Raw genomic sequence first — 14,934 nt, forward strand, 5'->3', positions numbered from 1 at the left:
AAAAATGTCGGTTTGACCCAATATCAAATTAAATCGCTTGTTTCTTTGCAATAGTGACAAAAATCATTTAAAAATTTTAAACCTATCATGAATGAAATTGCTTAAAGTTGTAACAATGTACTTAAGGTAGCGCGATGTAGGAAGTGTGCTTAGTCTCGATCTTTAAATGTGTACAACTTATCTCACTATGTTGAATATCAGGTTTTGTAGGCAAAAAAATGAGTGGAAAGGAAGGAAGGAAGGAAGGGGTGAAATATGTGAAGATGGAAAAAAACCAAGTGGCATAAATTTTGACAAATTGGTCACTAATTATAAGTGCTCATATGATGATTGATCAACATCCGTAAAAATTCATCTAGAAATATTTTTGGTCTACATCAATGAAAAATAGTCAACTTTCACTTAGATGTCAGCTAAACGGTTAATATTTAAGAGATTTGATAGATTGATCATTTTTGCACCAACTCTAATAACGTTATAAGTATTTTTGCTCTTGACCGATGACTTTGTGGGTATTTTTGTTCCTTTATTAGTCAACGTCAATAAAGGTTAACAAGTGGCATACACAGTCAGCAATTAACAATCAAAATTAACGACATTAAGGTTAATGGTTTGATCACTTTTGCACTTGCTCATGTAATGTTATAAGTATTTTTGTCATTTTTCTCACTTTAGAATACTAGGTGCCCCTAGTTGATCACTTTGTATGAATATTTGCCCCTTTACCTTATTTTTAATCAACATTATGTAAAATGTATTTTGTTGACAAGTATAACTAAATAATCCATGCAACGCATGGAATTGTGGCTAGTTGGCGAGGAAAGAAAAATGCACCGTCTCTTTCGTTTGAGGACAATGCTCTATGTTGTTCTCTCTTATATTTTTTATAAGTCATTTTTATTAATTTTATCAATATAAAAAAAATAAAAGTGTATAAAATTTTAAGTATATTCCTTTATAAAAATTTAAAAAGTGATGTTATGTTATTTTTTTTATGAAGGATCATTTTAAAAATATTTTTCAAATATCACCTAAAAATTCAGATCATAACCTATAAATAGAATAAAATGAAACTTCTAGAATGTATTCTATAAATAGGACTGGAGGTAGTAGGAGTTAGAATTAGAATTGCAATCCTTCTCGTGATTATATTTTTTAAAGATTGCTAGATTGAATTTTATGAATAAAATCTTATTGGCAGAATTATTTAAATCATCATTCTTTACCGGTTTATGTTTTAAATATTTTCTTCTTATAATTTTTTTATTTGATTGTTTTAAAAGACATGAAACATATGATCAACATAATCTTTTATCTTTTATAAAATACATTTTGGTGAAAATGAAATGTTTTTTTTAAGATTAGAATTTTATGAATAAAAGCTTATTGGCAGAATTATTTAAATCATCATTCTTTACCGGTTTATGTTTTAAATATTTTCTTCTTATAATTTATTTTTATTTGATTTTTTTAAAAGACATGAAACATATGATCAACATAATCTTTTATCTTTCATAAAATACATTTTGGTGAAAATGAAATGTTTTTTTTCTTGTAAGTCAGAAATTTGAAAATGAAATGCTTTCTTTATTGTATACTTTGTTTCTTCCAAAATAAAAAAAAATAAAAAAAATCATATATTTGAATGAAAAAATGACAATAAAACCCCTTTAAATTATGTAAATGTTTTAATCCTTCAAAATGCTATAATTTCTCTTAAGTCTTAGAGAACTTTTCTTTCATTAAAGAATTGGTATAAATGATCAAATTGCCCTTAATTCAAATATTAATTGTCATTCACAAGTTTTATTTTAAGATTTACAATTTTTTTTCCCTGAAAATCGCAAGAATCAACAACAATTTGTAAGTTCGCATTTAAAATCATGATATTTTTCAGGTATTGCAAATATCAATTGCTATTAATAAATTTTGTTTTAAGATGTGAACTTTTTTTTCTTAAAATAGAAAGAATGTAATAATAATTCGTAACTTTGCATTTGAAATCTTAAACTAAAGATAATTTGATCATTTATATTAATTTTTTAGTGCTAAAAAAGTCTTTAAAGACTTCAGAAAAATTATGGCATTTCGAGGGACCAAAATATCATTTATATAATTCAAAGAGATTTTATTGTCATTTTTTTATTTGAATTATACAGATTATTTTTAATATAAACCGATTACTCACTTGTGCACTTCCAAATTATTATCTTGCCTAACTGGTTTTCGAAGATTGAGAAATCAAATCAACAATTTTAAGGTTAAAATAAAATCATTTTTTTTGTTTGCATCATATCATACTTCCTATTATAAGCCTCAAAGCTATGCAAATGATTTGGTTAATTTTTAATCTATGGATGGATCGCACACATGCAATAAGAATGTAAAGTTCATCAGCCAACGCACCAGTGTTTCAATTACAGAATGTGGGGAACGATGCTTTGAACCCAAAAAATTAATTTAATTATAACTAGGTCTCACAAAATTCTATCGAAGATGAGTTACATATATAGGTAACAACAATTGCCAATATAGGAGTTTCAATTGTAGATTTAAATTTTATGCAAGTCACTTTCAATGATTTATAATTGAAATTTCTTTATTTCTTAGTGTCAGAATTAGTATTTATAGCTTATTTTTTATCAAAAATTTTTGGAATCTAACTATAATTAAATTGAACTTTTCAGATGTAGATGTCATTCCCCTTCACAAAATTTCACAGGACGTCTAATAGTTACTATACACTCATCTCCTATAAATAAATTTTACAATCATAAGTCAATGGACAACGTAGATTGCTGAAATTGATGGACTGCCTTTGGTGTGTGATTTCACAATTGCATCATAATGGAGGCCCCTAGAAAAGCTTGAGAATTTCAAGGAAAGCAGAACCAAAGGACCCGCACTTGGTTGTTTGTCAATTGTCAACGTTAGAGCCATGTGTTTTTTATGATCTCGAGGGAGTGCGTGTACCCTATATGTCATATATTCACTCAAAGAAAGCGTGGCCTTTCCAAACATGTCCTTTGATTGATCTCATCAGGTTCTTACTTATATATGCCCATTTCAAAGCTCAATCATATGCCAATAGAGCAGGGACTTCTTGGGAGAGACTCTTCTCTTCCTGAGTTTACAAAAAAAAAAAAGAAAAATCTATCATAAATAAACGATAAATGTAAGTGTTAGACCTTAGAAGTGAGTCCTAACACACAGATACAAGCGACTCGATCTATTAATTTCATTTGTTTATTTTATTTTGTTAATTTATTAATTGACCTGGTCTAACATGATATCCCAAATTATAGGAAGAGCAACCTTCTATCATTTTTCTGTTAATTTTCATTATTTTCTAGGTTACTTACATAGCATATTTATACTTCGCTTATGATTGCTACCTATCGATAAATAGAGGGCTTTGTTGAATCCTGACTCCTGAGGAATACGCCTCTTGTAGGCGAAATATCTTAAAGTCTTTAAGGATAATGATATTAGTGAGGACTCGAGCCTGTGATTTTCCTCCATTATTCAACATTATCTTCCTGAGAGATTTTTTTTTTTTTCTTTTGGGGCAATTAGTTTTGTATCAAATTCAACTCACCAATTTAACCTCCATCTGGGCGACCATGAAGTTGAGCTGCTCCAGAATGAATGGCACGTTTTCTGATGTCAGTAGTTTTATCATTTGCTGCCTCAACCTGTTCTAATGCCTCGACAACTTCTTTCATTGGTGGCCTGAGTTTATACTCCGTTCCCACACATTTTAGAGCAAGTTGAGCTACTTGTAATGCTAACTTGGGTGGATATTTCCCCTCCAATCTTCTGTCCATCGTCTCCCTCATCTTCCATCTACTCAATAGATTTGCCTTGATCCAATCAACTAATGATTGGTCCTTACCCATATGCTTAAGTATATCAGATATCGCTTTGCCTGTCAATATCTCCACCAAAACAATCCCAAATCCATACACGTCGCTTTTCATAGTCAGGTGACCTAGTACATTCGCAAGGGAGCATTGGTATTTTCATCAGTAATAACACAATTTCGAAACAGTTTTTTAATTGTAACTTTTGACGACTGATTTTTTGTGTTTAATTTATGCCAAAATTAGGAGGAGTGATGAAGTTGAAGAGGGAAACCTGTGACCACGTACTCAGGGGCTGCATAACCGTAAGTTCCCATCACCCTTGTCGTCACATGAGTCCTGCCGCCAGAAGGAACAGTTTTGGCCAAACCGAAGTCTGCTAACTTGGCTATGTAGCTCTGCGATAAAAGCTGTAAGTTAGACTGAACCCAACATTCTCTGATTTCTTGAATAGCTAAATGCACAAATGGCTTTTCTCTTTGTCCTTTGTAAGACTATTCTGTGGCACTATGGCATGATAAATAAAGATGACTCTGCAACGTTCGCAGAGAAAAAGCATTGAGGGTACCCAATTACCTTGTCAAGTAAGATATTGGATGGCTTAAAATCTCTGTATATGATTCTATTCTCTAACGAGTGCAAGAAATTTAGGCCCCTAGCTGCTCCAATCATAATCTTTAACCTTGTGTCCCATGGCAGTGGCCGTACATTTGATCCTCCTGCACAAACAAAATCAAAAAACATGCTTGAAAGTTGTCCAGCAATTAAGTAATGTGATAAGCTCTTACTTCCGAATATATGGTTAGCCAAGCTGCCTCGGTGCATGTATTCATACACCAGAAATAGCTCTCCATTTTCCCTTCCATATCCATACAACTTTACAAGGTTGGGGTGAGAAAGCCTTCCTAAGAAATTCACCTCTGACTGCACAAAGTAAGCATCAAATATATAATCACAAAGCAAAGGAAGGTTCACAATTCTTTTTTCAGAGTCTTAGTGCCAGCACCTGCCATTCCGTAATTCCTTGTGTGCTATCGGAATTCAATCTCTTGACGGCAACAACCAATCCCTCATATCTGTTATTACTTGATGATGCTCTATCTTTAAGCCAACCCTTGTACACCCTGCCAAAGCCTCCCTCTCCTAGTACAGAGTCGGGTCTGAAATTTCTAGTTGCTGCCTTCAGTTCCTCAAAAGTGAAATCTATCAAGTTTGCCACATCCAAGATCTGCCCATTAGGAAACTCCTCTTCACCTCTTACTTTAAACGTTTGGCTGATATCAGAGCCTAAAAGAGATGTATTCGTATTGCTGGTTGTGTATGTGTTACTGCTACTTGGTCCAAATAGCCTGCTATTTCCAGCAGAGATGCTGCTTCGTCCAAGCAGAGTGGAACTGCTTGTACTCTGCAAGAGTCTCGAATTATTGTGTCTGATCGATAATTGGCAGCTCCCTGAGACATTATCATTGATAACCTTGATTAGTTATTTAAGAGATGATGTTTGGATAATAGTCTCATAAGTTCTTGCAGTTCACTTGTTTTAAGCTTCAAAGGACGAGAAACAGAAATCTTTTCTCTATGGGACAAGAGCGGGGTTTTTTCAGAATACTGTGGTATCCCAGAATTTGGAAAAAAATAAAATTATGGGAATGTTAGTTCTTTTTGAGTTGGAATTAAACAATCGATTCTGGTTAAGCTAAAAGTGAAAACAGCACTCTTGTTCAGTTTGCAGGAACTAGGATCCAAATTAGTAAATAGTTTGCTGTTTTTTTGGCTTCCGTTGTTCCCAACTTTTGTTTGACTGGGTTATACTGATAATTGCTTTTAGCAGCTTGATCTCATATTTGTCTGCGTAAATAATAATGGAAAACCCTCTCTAGCTGTTAATTTAAAAGCAGAATGCAGAATCACTGGGCAGGAACAGATAAAGAGAAGTGAGAAATGGAGCGAGGCCAGTTTTGGCATACCTAATTGGTTGTTGTTGGCGCCATTGTTGGAGTTGCTACGAGAATTTGGAGAATCTGATTGACGAGCTAGACAGTTTCCCATATTGATCTTTCAACTTGCTCTTCCTAATCCTCACTGCTGAAACAAATTTGAGAACGAATGGATGGATAAATCCGTCTTAATTCGCTGGTTTTTTCAAGCAGGAAAGGCAGAGGAATGCTATGGAAACGAGAGAAAATGAAATTTAAGTTTCTGCGATTTGGCAACGAGTCCCGTTCGCATTGGTGATTAGAACTGCAGTAGAAGCGATCAAAATGATTAAGCAAAATATATATATATATATATATGTATTATTTCTTCAGAAGATGGCTCGGCAAAATTGGTTTACTGTTATGAGGAAGAAAAATATTATGCGATAATGTGACGTAGAGGAGGGAAGCTTCCAAGAATTGGCCTCGAATATGTAATGAAATTAAGATGCAGGGCCCCCTTTTGGTTGGAAATCTTGTGCGTCAAGGTTCCCTGTACAGTATCAGTTTGAGTCCTGCTGCCACGTCGTGTAGAACCAAGAAAATATTGCACCTTCAGCCTCACATCATCATCATCTCACTCATCTGTCTCTCTCTCTCTCTTTTTAACAGAAATTTCCGTAACCATCCCCTGTTTCTGAAGTATTGGCGGAGAGATCATGGGGTATTTCTGTTCTGTATTGCTGTTCTTTCTCTACATACTGGTTTGAATTATCGACTTTCATTAGTATCTTATTCTGTTTGCCCCACTTGACTTAACTTCAAGTGCCTTCGTTGTAGTTTTTGTATATGATTGGGATTTTCTTTTTCCTTTTTAGTGTTTTTTTTTAAAAATAAAATGGAATGGAGTGTAATTTTATGTATGTGTGTCAAAAGAACATCACATTTTTTAAGATTGAGGAAGTTTGAGTGTATAAATATTAATATGGAAATTTGGGTAGGTGAGATAAACTAAGAAGAGGAGTGAATGTGCACATATATTATATGTGAGAAAGATGTGATGTTGGCCTCTTTTATTAAAAATATTTTATAGACATTAAAAATATTTTAATTGAGCAAATCTTTTGAATTTTATAATAATTAATGACGACTTGTTCAAAACTATAACCTTTTGAAATCTACCATATTTATTAAAAGATTTCTTGATCCAAATTCAATACTCTGATCTTTTAGAAATTTGTAGTGTTTAATTGTGTATACAAGTTCATTGTTCCAATGTTTATAATCTCCAAAAAGTTTTTATGGTACTAAGTGGTGCCTGACATTCATGTATATATATTGCTTGTATGAAACATGCTTGTAGAGTATGCAAAGCACATTGCTTTTGAACTTTTAAGTATCCCTCTTCCATATTAAGTAATTCTTTTTCGTGTGTGTATTTTTGCAAGAAGGATTTGTTTAATTTTAGGAAGTTGCTTTTGTCAACTTGTACGGCAAAATAATCTTAAAAATAATATCCTCAGACATAACGCTTGAATCAAATTGTACACTAGAATTTTCAACAAATTGTAGCTGCCCATTTGGAAGTTTTTTTGTCCCAAAGGGAGTGGAAGGCTAGAAAACTAGCTTCTCAAGTTATCCTTATACATCTTAAATTCAATTTTTCTATCCTTTCAAATTTGTGAATAGCGAGTTTAAGATGAAATGATACGTAATTAATATTATTTTAAATAATTTTTATAATAATTGTTGCACATCTTTCATATTATAATAATATTTTAAGAAAAAAGTAATCATTAGATTCATATGGTTTTGATTCAATCAAAACTAGTTTTTGAATTTTGATTTAATGCAATTCAATTAAACTAGGCTTTTTGCTTCTGTTCAATACATCATGATTGAAGCTAACTTTAGTTAGTTAATTCTATTAGTTCATCGATGGTCAATAAGATTTGCATGTATTTTGTATGCATCTCACCAGTGGTTTGAAAAACCCTTGCAAATTGACTTGGTTAAAATGTTGTTATTATATCTTAATTTAATACAATTCAATTTTTATAGTTTTAACTATTTAAAATATTAATTTTATTTTTTAAATAAAATTATAAGTTATTTCTTAAAGCTTGAGGACTAATATTTTAAATTATTAAAATTATAATAACTAAATTGCATTGTGTCAAAATTTAGAACCTAAATTTTGACCAAATTAAAATTATAGAGGCCAAGCTGTAAAGGTCAAAATTTAGAAAATGAATTATGATCAAATCAAAGTTATAGAAATTAGATATTGATTAGCCTTTTTTTCAAAAAAAAAATTATTAATATGATAGAAAGCTTTACTATTTATTATCACTTTTTTTTTAACTGAATACACATACACACCCACATATATATTGATCCTTTATTAAGGTATGATAATGAGATAAAAAGATTAAATTTTTTTATTAAAAATGGTTATATAAGTTGGCTAAATAATAAAAACAATACATACATGGTAAAAACAAGGTAATGTAAAGAAAAATAAAATTTATGTAACGTGGTATTGTTATTATTTTTGAAAGACGGTCTTCCTAGTTTATAATGTAAAATGAGGAAGATAGAAAAATAATAATTTAAAAAAATATACAACATCTTTTGTAAATATAAAAAAATGTAGTATAATTTTAAATATTATTAGCTAACTTATTATATGGTCCAAAAAAAATAACTTATTATAATGTATAATTTAATTAAAAATATCTTATAATCCTAGGTGAATCAAATATTTCATTTCACCCCATCTCATTAGCTAAAAAAATATCTTATAATTTGCCACTTGCTACTCCATTCAATATAAAAAGATAATTTTTTTAAATATCATGTTTAAAAAATATAAGACATTTTTGAGTCTTTTATGATGCATTGATACAGTTTTCTAGAAATGCTCTTAATTAGGTGTGGAATTAATAAAAGAATTTAATTGGGACAACTTATTAAATTAAGATAAATATAAAAAAAGGGTAATTTTAAATGTTATTAATTAATTTATGATAATTTTAATTAAAAATATCTTATAATACTATATGAAACAAATATTTCATTTCATCCCATGTCATTAGTGATCGTTCCTTTTTATTGAATCCTAAGCTCATAATCGCACTGTTGGAGGGGACGTGCTGCGCGTTCGGATAAGCCAATAATCGACTTTTTTGGGTTAACAAATTGATTTCACTAAAAGTTAACCAAACAGCCAAATTTGTTCATAATTAATTATTTGACCCAAAATCAATTTTTGGCTTAAGTTGGGGGAGCAGCTTTTGAATGAGTTTGATATTATAGGGCCTATTTAGATTTCAATTAAATATAATAAATTATAAAAATAATTAATTAATATGATTAATTTTAATTATAATTAATTATGTTATAATGCATTCTGTTTGAATGCTATTTTTAAAAAAATTAATTTTAGCTATATAAATTAACATAAAACACATTTTTTTAAATTACATTATTGATAAAGTTATATTTAATATTATTAAATTTGTTAAACTTTATTTAAGAAGTAAAATATATTATTTAATAATAAAATTAAATTTATAATAAATTTTTTAAAATTTAGTTTAAAATGTAATTCTGATTCAATAATTAATTATCAACTTTTTTGACCGTTGGGGTAATATTATTAGTGTTTTCTACAAAAAGTTCATGGGCAATACTAATTTTTAAACACGGCTTATCTAACAAGCAAGCTTAATGTGTCATGTGATGGGGTCTTGGTATAATATTATGATGGTCAAACTCATTCAAAAGTTACTCACCCCAAACTTAAGCCAAAATTGATTTTAGGTCAAATGATTGATTATGAGCAAATTTAGCTGTTTGGGTAATTTTTAGTGAAATCAATTATTTAGCCAAAAAAAATTTATTATTAACTTATCCAAACACGTTGATAATATAATACCAAGACCCTATCATATGGCACATTAAGCTTGTTTATTAGATGAGTCGTGTTTTAAAATTAGTATTGGCCATGAACATTTTACAGAAAAACACTGATAATATTACCCCAACAACCCAAAAAGTCAATAATTAATTATTAAGTTAGAATTATGTTTTGAAATAAGTTATGAAAGATTGTTTATAGATTTAATTTCACTGTTAAATAATATATTTTATTTCAAAAATAAAATTTTACAAATTTAATAATATTAAATATAACTTTATCAATAATTTAATTTTAAAAAATAATATCTTTTATAATAATTTATATAATTAAAATTAATTTAAAAAAGCAGTATCAAAATAGATTGTATTATAATATAATAAATTATAATTAAAATTAATTATATTAATAAATTATTTTCATAATCAATTATATTCAATTAAAATCAAAACGGCCATGATAATAGCTATGTGCGTACGTGTTTGCGTGTTTTATAACGATTCCAAAACTTCTCGAGGTTAGTGCTAAGGCTTCTAGAAATCAAATTTAAACTTTTTTTTTTTAAAAGCAAACTTTACTAGTACAAAGATATTTTTAAATAAAAAAAAATTGACTATAAAAAAAATTATATTCAAATTCCACATAAAAAAATTAATTATAATAAAGTGTATTAATAATTGAATAAAGAAATTATCAACTTCTTTAATTTAGTTATGATTAAATTTTATAATAATTAATTTTTTTATATCAGATTTCAGTGTAATTTTTTTAAGTGGAAAAATAAAAATAAAAACAGTGAGACATACGGACTACGTGGTCAAAAGTTAACGGATGACTTTTACTTTTTATAATCAATAAATAATTCATGTAGGTCAGCACATCAGTACGAAATTTAAGTACGTGTTGCTTAGGGAAGGTAACAATTAGGAACCCATAACTATGTTAATTACAATTATAAACTTTGAATTATTAAAATTTTAATAATATATCATGATTTTTATTTACAATTAAAAAAATATGAATAATTATTCAGAATATTAACAAAATATATTTAAAATTATTTATAAAGTTAATTAAAAATTTATAAAAGTTAATTGTGAATTTTAATTTTTTTACTGTTAATATATAAATAAACCATATTCAAAATTAATGAAATACATTTGAAGTTGCTTGTAATGTTAGTTGAAAATTTATTAGAGTCAGTTATAAATTGCAAGTTAATCATTTATAATTTTTTACTATTAATATATAGATAAATCATTTAAAAAATTTATAAGTTACATTTGTAATCATTTGTAATATTAGTTAAGAATTCATGAGAGTTAATTATAAATTATGAATTAATCACTTGTAATTTTTTACTTTCAATATAAAGATAAATCGCTTGAGAAATTAATAAAAAATACTTAAAAATTTGTGTACTGTTAGTTAGAAATTGACAAAAGTTATTTGAAACCAATCAACAAAAAATATTTTATTACTAACAAGGAATATGGTATATTATTAAGATTTTAATCATTTAAAATTTAGAATTATAATTAATATTCTTGTGAAGTTTTTAATTGTCATTTTCCTGTTGCTTATCATTGACTTTGGATTGAGATACTTTATTTTACTTTCGGTATTATATTACATATAGTTGCAACTTCAAAGCGGGGCGGCTAATCTAATAATAATCAATCTTTCCCTGTTTACTGCTTATATTTTCAAAAAGAGAAAAGCATCTTGCTTTTTTAACCCAACTCATCATCTCTGTTGAAAGTCTCTTGAGCGTTAAAAAACCATCCTTCTCAATATTACCTTTACATCATCTATCTTTTAGGTATGCTTGATTAGAAGTTTTAAAAAAAAAAAAATGCTTCCCTCCTCTTACTTGATTAAAAAATTTTGTAAAGGATGGAAACTAAAATAACCCCTCTACTCCCTTCCCCTCCTCTCATTGCTCCTCTTTAAATTAAGATTTTTTTTGAAGTGAAGCTAATTGTTTTTAACTATTTTACCCTTATCTATTTTTTAATATTTTGAGTATGTCCATAGTAAAAAAAAAAAACTCTTTTTCATATCAAATTATGCTTTACTTCCGACCTTAACTAACATCATTGGATTTTTTAAAAAAATTACTGTTCATCATATTTTATTATATATTTAAGGAAGTTATTTATTTTTTATAAAAATTTGTTATCATTGTAATTATTGATTTAATTTTTTATTCACATATTGATAATATGATAGAATGAGAGTGAATTTTTAAAAAATCATACAATTTAAATTGAGGTGTAAAATTATTTTCTACAATGAATAATTAAAAAAATTTTAAACTAATATATAAGAATATAATAGTAAATTAGTTATTATCTCTTATCCTCTCTTATTCCAAACCAAATAAAGGATTATTAAAAACTTCTCTCCTCCCCTATCTCCCAATAAAACCAAACAAAATAATATAAAAACCCTCTCCTTCCCTCCCTTAAATCAAACACACCCTAACATACTCTTTAAACAGTAAGGCATCTCAATTTTTTTAAATCAGAAATAAATTTGTTAATTATCTTGTTATTGTCAGGGACAGCTGATTCCCATCCTTTTACCCCCAAAAATAGCGACTTCTTCAAAATTTGGTTTAACAACCATTACATGAGCTTAATAGACATCAATTTAAAATAATTATAATTATAAATTATAAATACTCCTGCGAGTTACGGGTGAGTACTTATAAGTTGGTGAAAAAAATAAAATAAAAAAGACTATAAATAATTTCTAATGGCGTAATGGTCCAAATCGCAGAGTCTTGATCTATCGAACCTGGCCAAGTTTTTGTTCAAACCGCGAAAGCTGCATTCAGCCCGCCCCACTTCCCTCTCACGCGTTTCAGCCATCTCCCTGTATTTCTTTTCAATTTTGATCATTCATTACGAAAACCTGAGCTAATTTTTGAGGATCAGGACACACTGAGAGACCCCCAGAGAGAAAAAAACACTCTGATCTTGTATTAGGCAAATCTTGTACTGATTCAACAATGGCGTACGTAGATCACGCATTCTCGATTTCTGACGAGGATATCATGATGGAGCCATCATACGTTGTCAACAACAAACCTCCCATCAAGGAGATCGGCCTCGCCGTTGCTCTCCTCTTCTTTGGAACCCTCGGCATCATCATCGGTTCCATCATGGCCTATAATCATGTCGGCGGTGACACGGCTCACGGTATTATCTGTTGTTCTTCCTTACCCTTTTCATAATTTTCATGGATTTTAAGTTTCCATGCTGATTATTCTTCGCCCGATTGATAAAAGAAAAGGCTGGATTATTCTTTTTTAACGAAAAGAGCTGACGTTTCTAATGAACTTTCTTACACCCCCTCTTTCTTGAAAGTTGTGGAGAATTAATTCTTACTCTGGAGTTGATTCCCCCTTTTTATTGTATATTTTTTTCTCGCCTTCTTTGATGTGTGAATCCGTGGAAATATATTGGAAGTAATTGTCCAACTAGGGGAATTTGAAAGTCTTAGCTGATATTATCGAATTCAGCATCTATTACAGTATTATTAACTACTATGGGCTTTCTAACCGGTTGAGTTCGTATTCAGGGCTTTTCTTTGCTATACTGGGAACCATCTTGTTCATTCCGGGTTTCTACTATACGCGGATTGCTTATTTTGCCTACAAGGGATATAAAGGATTTTCTTTCTCTAATATACCTCCTGTGTAGCTGGGTCTTATATGTCAAGTTCAAATATCATTCTGTACAGATCGTCAAGGGTTGTATGTTTTTTTTATATCTTTTTTGTTCTTTAGTTTTGCCGGAAAATAATGTATTTAGATTACTGGTGCTCAAAACTCAGACCAAAAAAGAAAAAAGATTACATCCTGGAACAATATATACAACGATGGTCAAAATTATCTTCTATATATTTTGCTGTTTCTACTCTAAATAGCTGGTGTGTTTTTACTCAATCAAAATCTGCAATGATTACTGAATACTAGAATCATCCTTTTTTCATTGTTCTTTCTCGAAAATTCTTCCCTCTTCCCCCGTCTTCTAGTTTTGCAATATCTGTTCATTAGAAATGTACATTATTTCTAGGTGACTTGCAGACTGGGAAGTTTGGAATCCTAATATGAAATATTGTTGCTATTTTTGCATCCTCGATTTAGTGTTAGTGGCAGGTAGTCACAGGATGGGTCTTAGATATGCCATTGTCTGGCTAAGCACGTTTGCATTTTTATCCTTTAACAATATGTTTGCCACCTAGCATTTGGAGGTAAAATCTGATCTTGCTTGAATTCATACAAAATTTGTTTGTTTTGCTTGTGTAATGTAAGCTGGCAATAATCAATATCAGTGTTATTCAAATTTTTTGGAACATTCTTTTTCCTTTCCCCCCTTGTCTCTTTTCTTTTCTCGGTGGGGCATTCCGGTTCCCTGTATTCTTGTTTTTATGGTTTTCTGGATGTATACATGTTGTGATATGCAGAAAATCAGAGAAATTTTTTCTTCACCGAAAGTGACCCTCTTCACCTTAAGCGATGCATTTATTTTGATTGAGGAGATGTCATGGGCTAGGTTTATAACCTGTCTGAGATTTCAAAGACTATGTTCTATATCAATCTCCAATCATGTTAAGTAATGGTGAAAGTTTTGTGATGTCCTGTTGAAAGCATGTGCATAATTGCTCCAAAGTTTAGATAACCATGGAAGTTTATTAGGGCTAGGGTGTATTACTGAGGTCCTCATTCTAGTTTTTCGGGGCAAGTATGATTTGAAATACTCAGCATTGAAATTATAAGGAGTGAACTTCACTCTTTTAGCTATTGCTTGGCTGAATAGGTTGTTTAGGACTTTATCACAAGATTTTTAGTGTGATAGTTGCGGCTCATTTGATCTTTTCAAACAGATCATGACGTAAATGATTCTTGCCTTGTTGAATGGAACATATGTGTGCCTATGCGATAGTGATTTAAGACAAATACTTAGGAAAGCTTAGTGGACAAGGTTACAAGCAGAATCTGTGTAAAGCAGTTGAGTATGCATGGTTTTGTGTGTCTTGACCATTTGCTCCAGTAATTTTACATCGTTTTGCTTTTATGTTCTATACGCAAATGGTGGCAGGATATACGGATGATGAAATTACTAAGAGACTGCATCATGTATAAGTTTCATAGAGTGGTCATTTTCATTTCATGCATAGCAAATCTGCAATTATGGTATTTTAAAAATCATCAGGTCATGGT

General features: G+C 29.8%; 2 protein-coding genes across 4 annotated transcripts; one reads left to right on the forward strand and one right to left on the reverse strand.

The window, feature by feature from the left end:
- Positions 1–2,722: 2,722 nt before the first annotated feature.
- Positions 2,723–6,233, reverse strand: LOC129308416 (probable serine/threonine-protein kinase PIX13). 3 transcript variants are annotated; one of them, XM_054949524.1, is made up of 7 exons: positions 5,831–6,224; positions 4,870–5,315; positions 4,652–4,787; positions 4,440–4,582; positions 4,138–4,261; positions 3,599–3,991; positions 2,723–3,124 (listed from the first exon to the last, which is right to left on the reverse strand). In XM_054949524.1, exons 1-6 carry the CDS (start codon positions 5,910–5,912, stop codon positions 3,603–3,605), a joined length of 1,320 nt encoding a protein of 439 aa, XP_054805499.1. In that variant the 5' UTR covers positions 5,913–6,224; the 3' UTR covers positions 2,723–3,124; positions 3,599–3,602. The 3 variants fall into 3 exon arrangements, with proteins under 3 accessions (XP_054805499.1, XP_054805498.1, XP_054805500.1); XM_054949523.1 differs by having other exon boundaries at positions 4,440–4,787; XM_054949525.1 differs by lacking the exon at positions 2,723–3,124 and having other exon boundaries at positions 3,775–3,991; positions 4,152–4,261; positions 4,440–4,787; positions 5,831–6,233.
- A 6,240-nt stretch (positions 6,234–12,473) lies between these two features.
- Positions 12,474–13,634, forward strand: LOC129307992 (uncharacterized). The gene is made up of 2 exons (XM_054948946.1): positions 12,474–12,907; positions 13,290–13,634. Exons 1-2 carry the CDS (start codon positions 12,718–12,720, stop codon positions 13,409–13,411), a joined length of 312 nt encoding a protein of 103 aa, XP_054804921.1. The 5' UTR covers positions 12,474–12,717; the 3' UTR covers positions 13,412–13,634.
- The last annotated feature ends 1,300 nt before the right edge of the window (positions 13,635–14,934 follow it).

The sequence above is a fragment of the Prosopis cineraria genome, unplaced genomic scaffold (assembly GCF_029017545.1).
Source record: "Prosopis cineraria cultivar Desert tree isolate PC_DT_omini unplaced genomic scaffold, ASM2901754v1 PC4, whole genome shotgun sequence".
Classification (NCBI taxonomy): Eukaryota; Viridiplantae; Streptophyta; class Magnoliopsida; order Fabales; family Fabaceae; genus Prosopis; species Prosopis cineraria.

Bases quoted from the DNA above. Each gene is read 5' to 3' on its own strand.
- LOC129308416 (XM_054949523.1), bottom strand. From the start codon at position 5,912: ATGGGAAACTGTCTAGCTCGTCAATCAGATTCTCCAAATTCTCGTAGC. The intron at 4,788-4,869 runs GTGCTGGCACTA...TACTTTGTGCAG, and splicing joins AAGGAATTACGGAATGGCAG to TCAGAGGTGAATTTCTTAGG. The intron at 3,992-4,137 runs GTTTCCCTCTTC...CGAATGTACTAG, and splicing joins CCCTGAGTACGTGGTCACAG to GTCACCTGACTATGAAAAGC.
- LOC129307992 (XM_054948946.1), top strand. From the start codon at position 12,718: ATGGCGTACGTAGATCACGCATTCTCGATTTCTGACGAGGATATCATG. The intron at 12,908-13,289 runs GTATTATCTGTT...GTTCGTATTCAG, and splicing joins CGGCGGTGACACGGCTCACG to GGCTTTTCTTTGCTATACTG.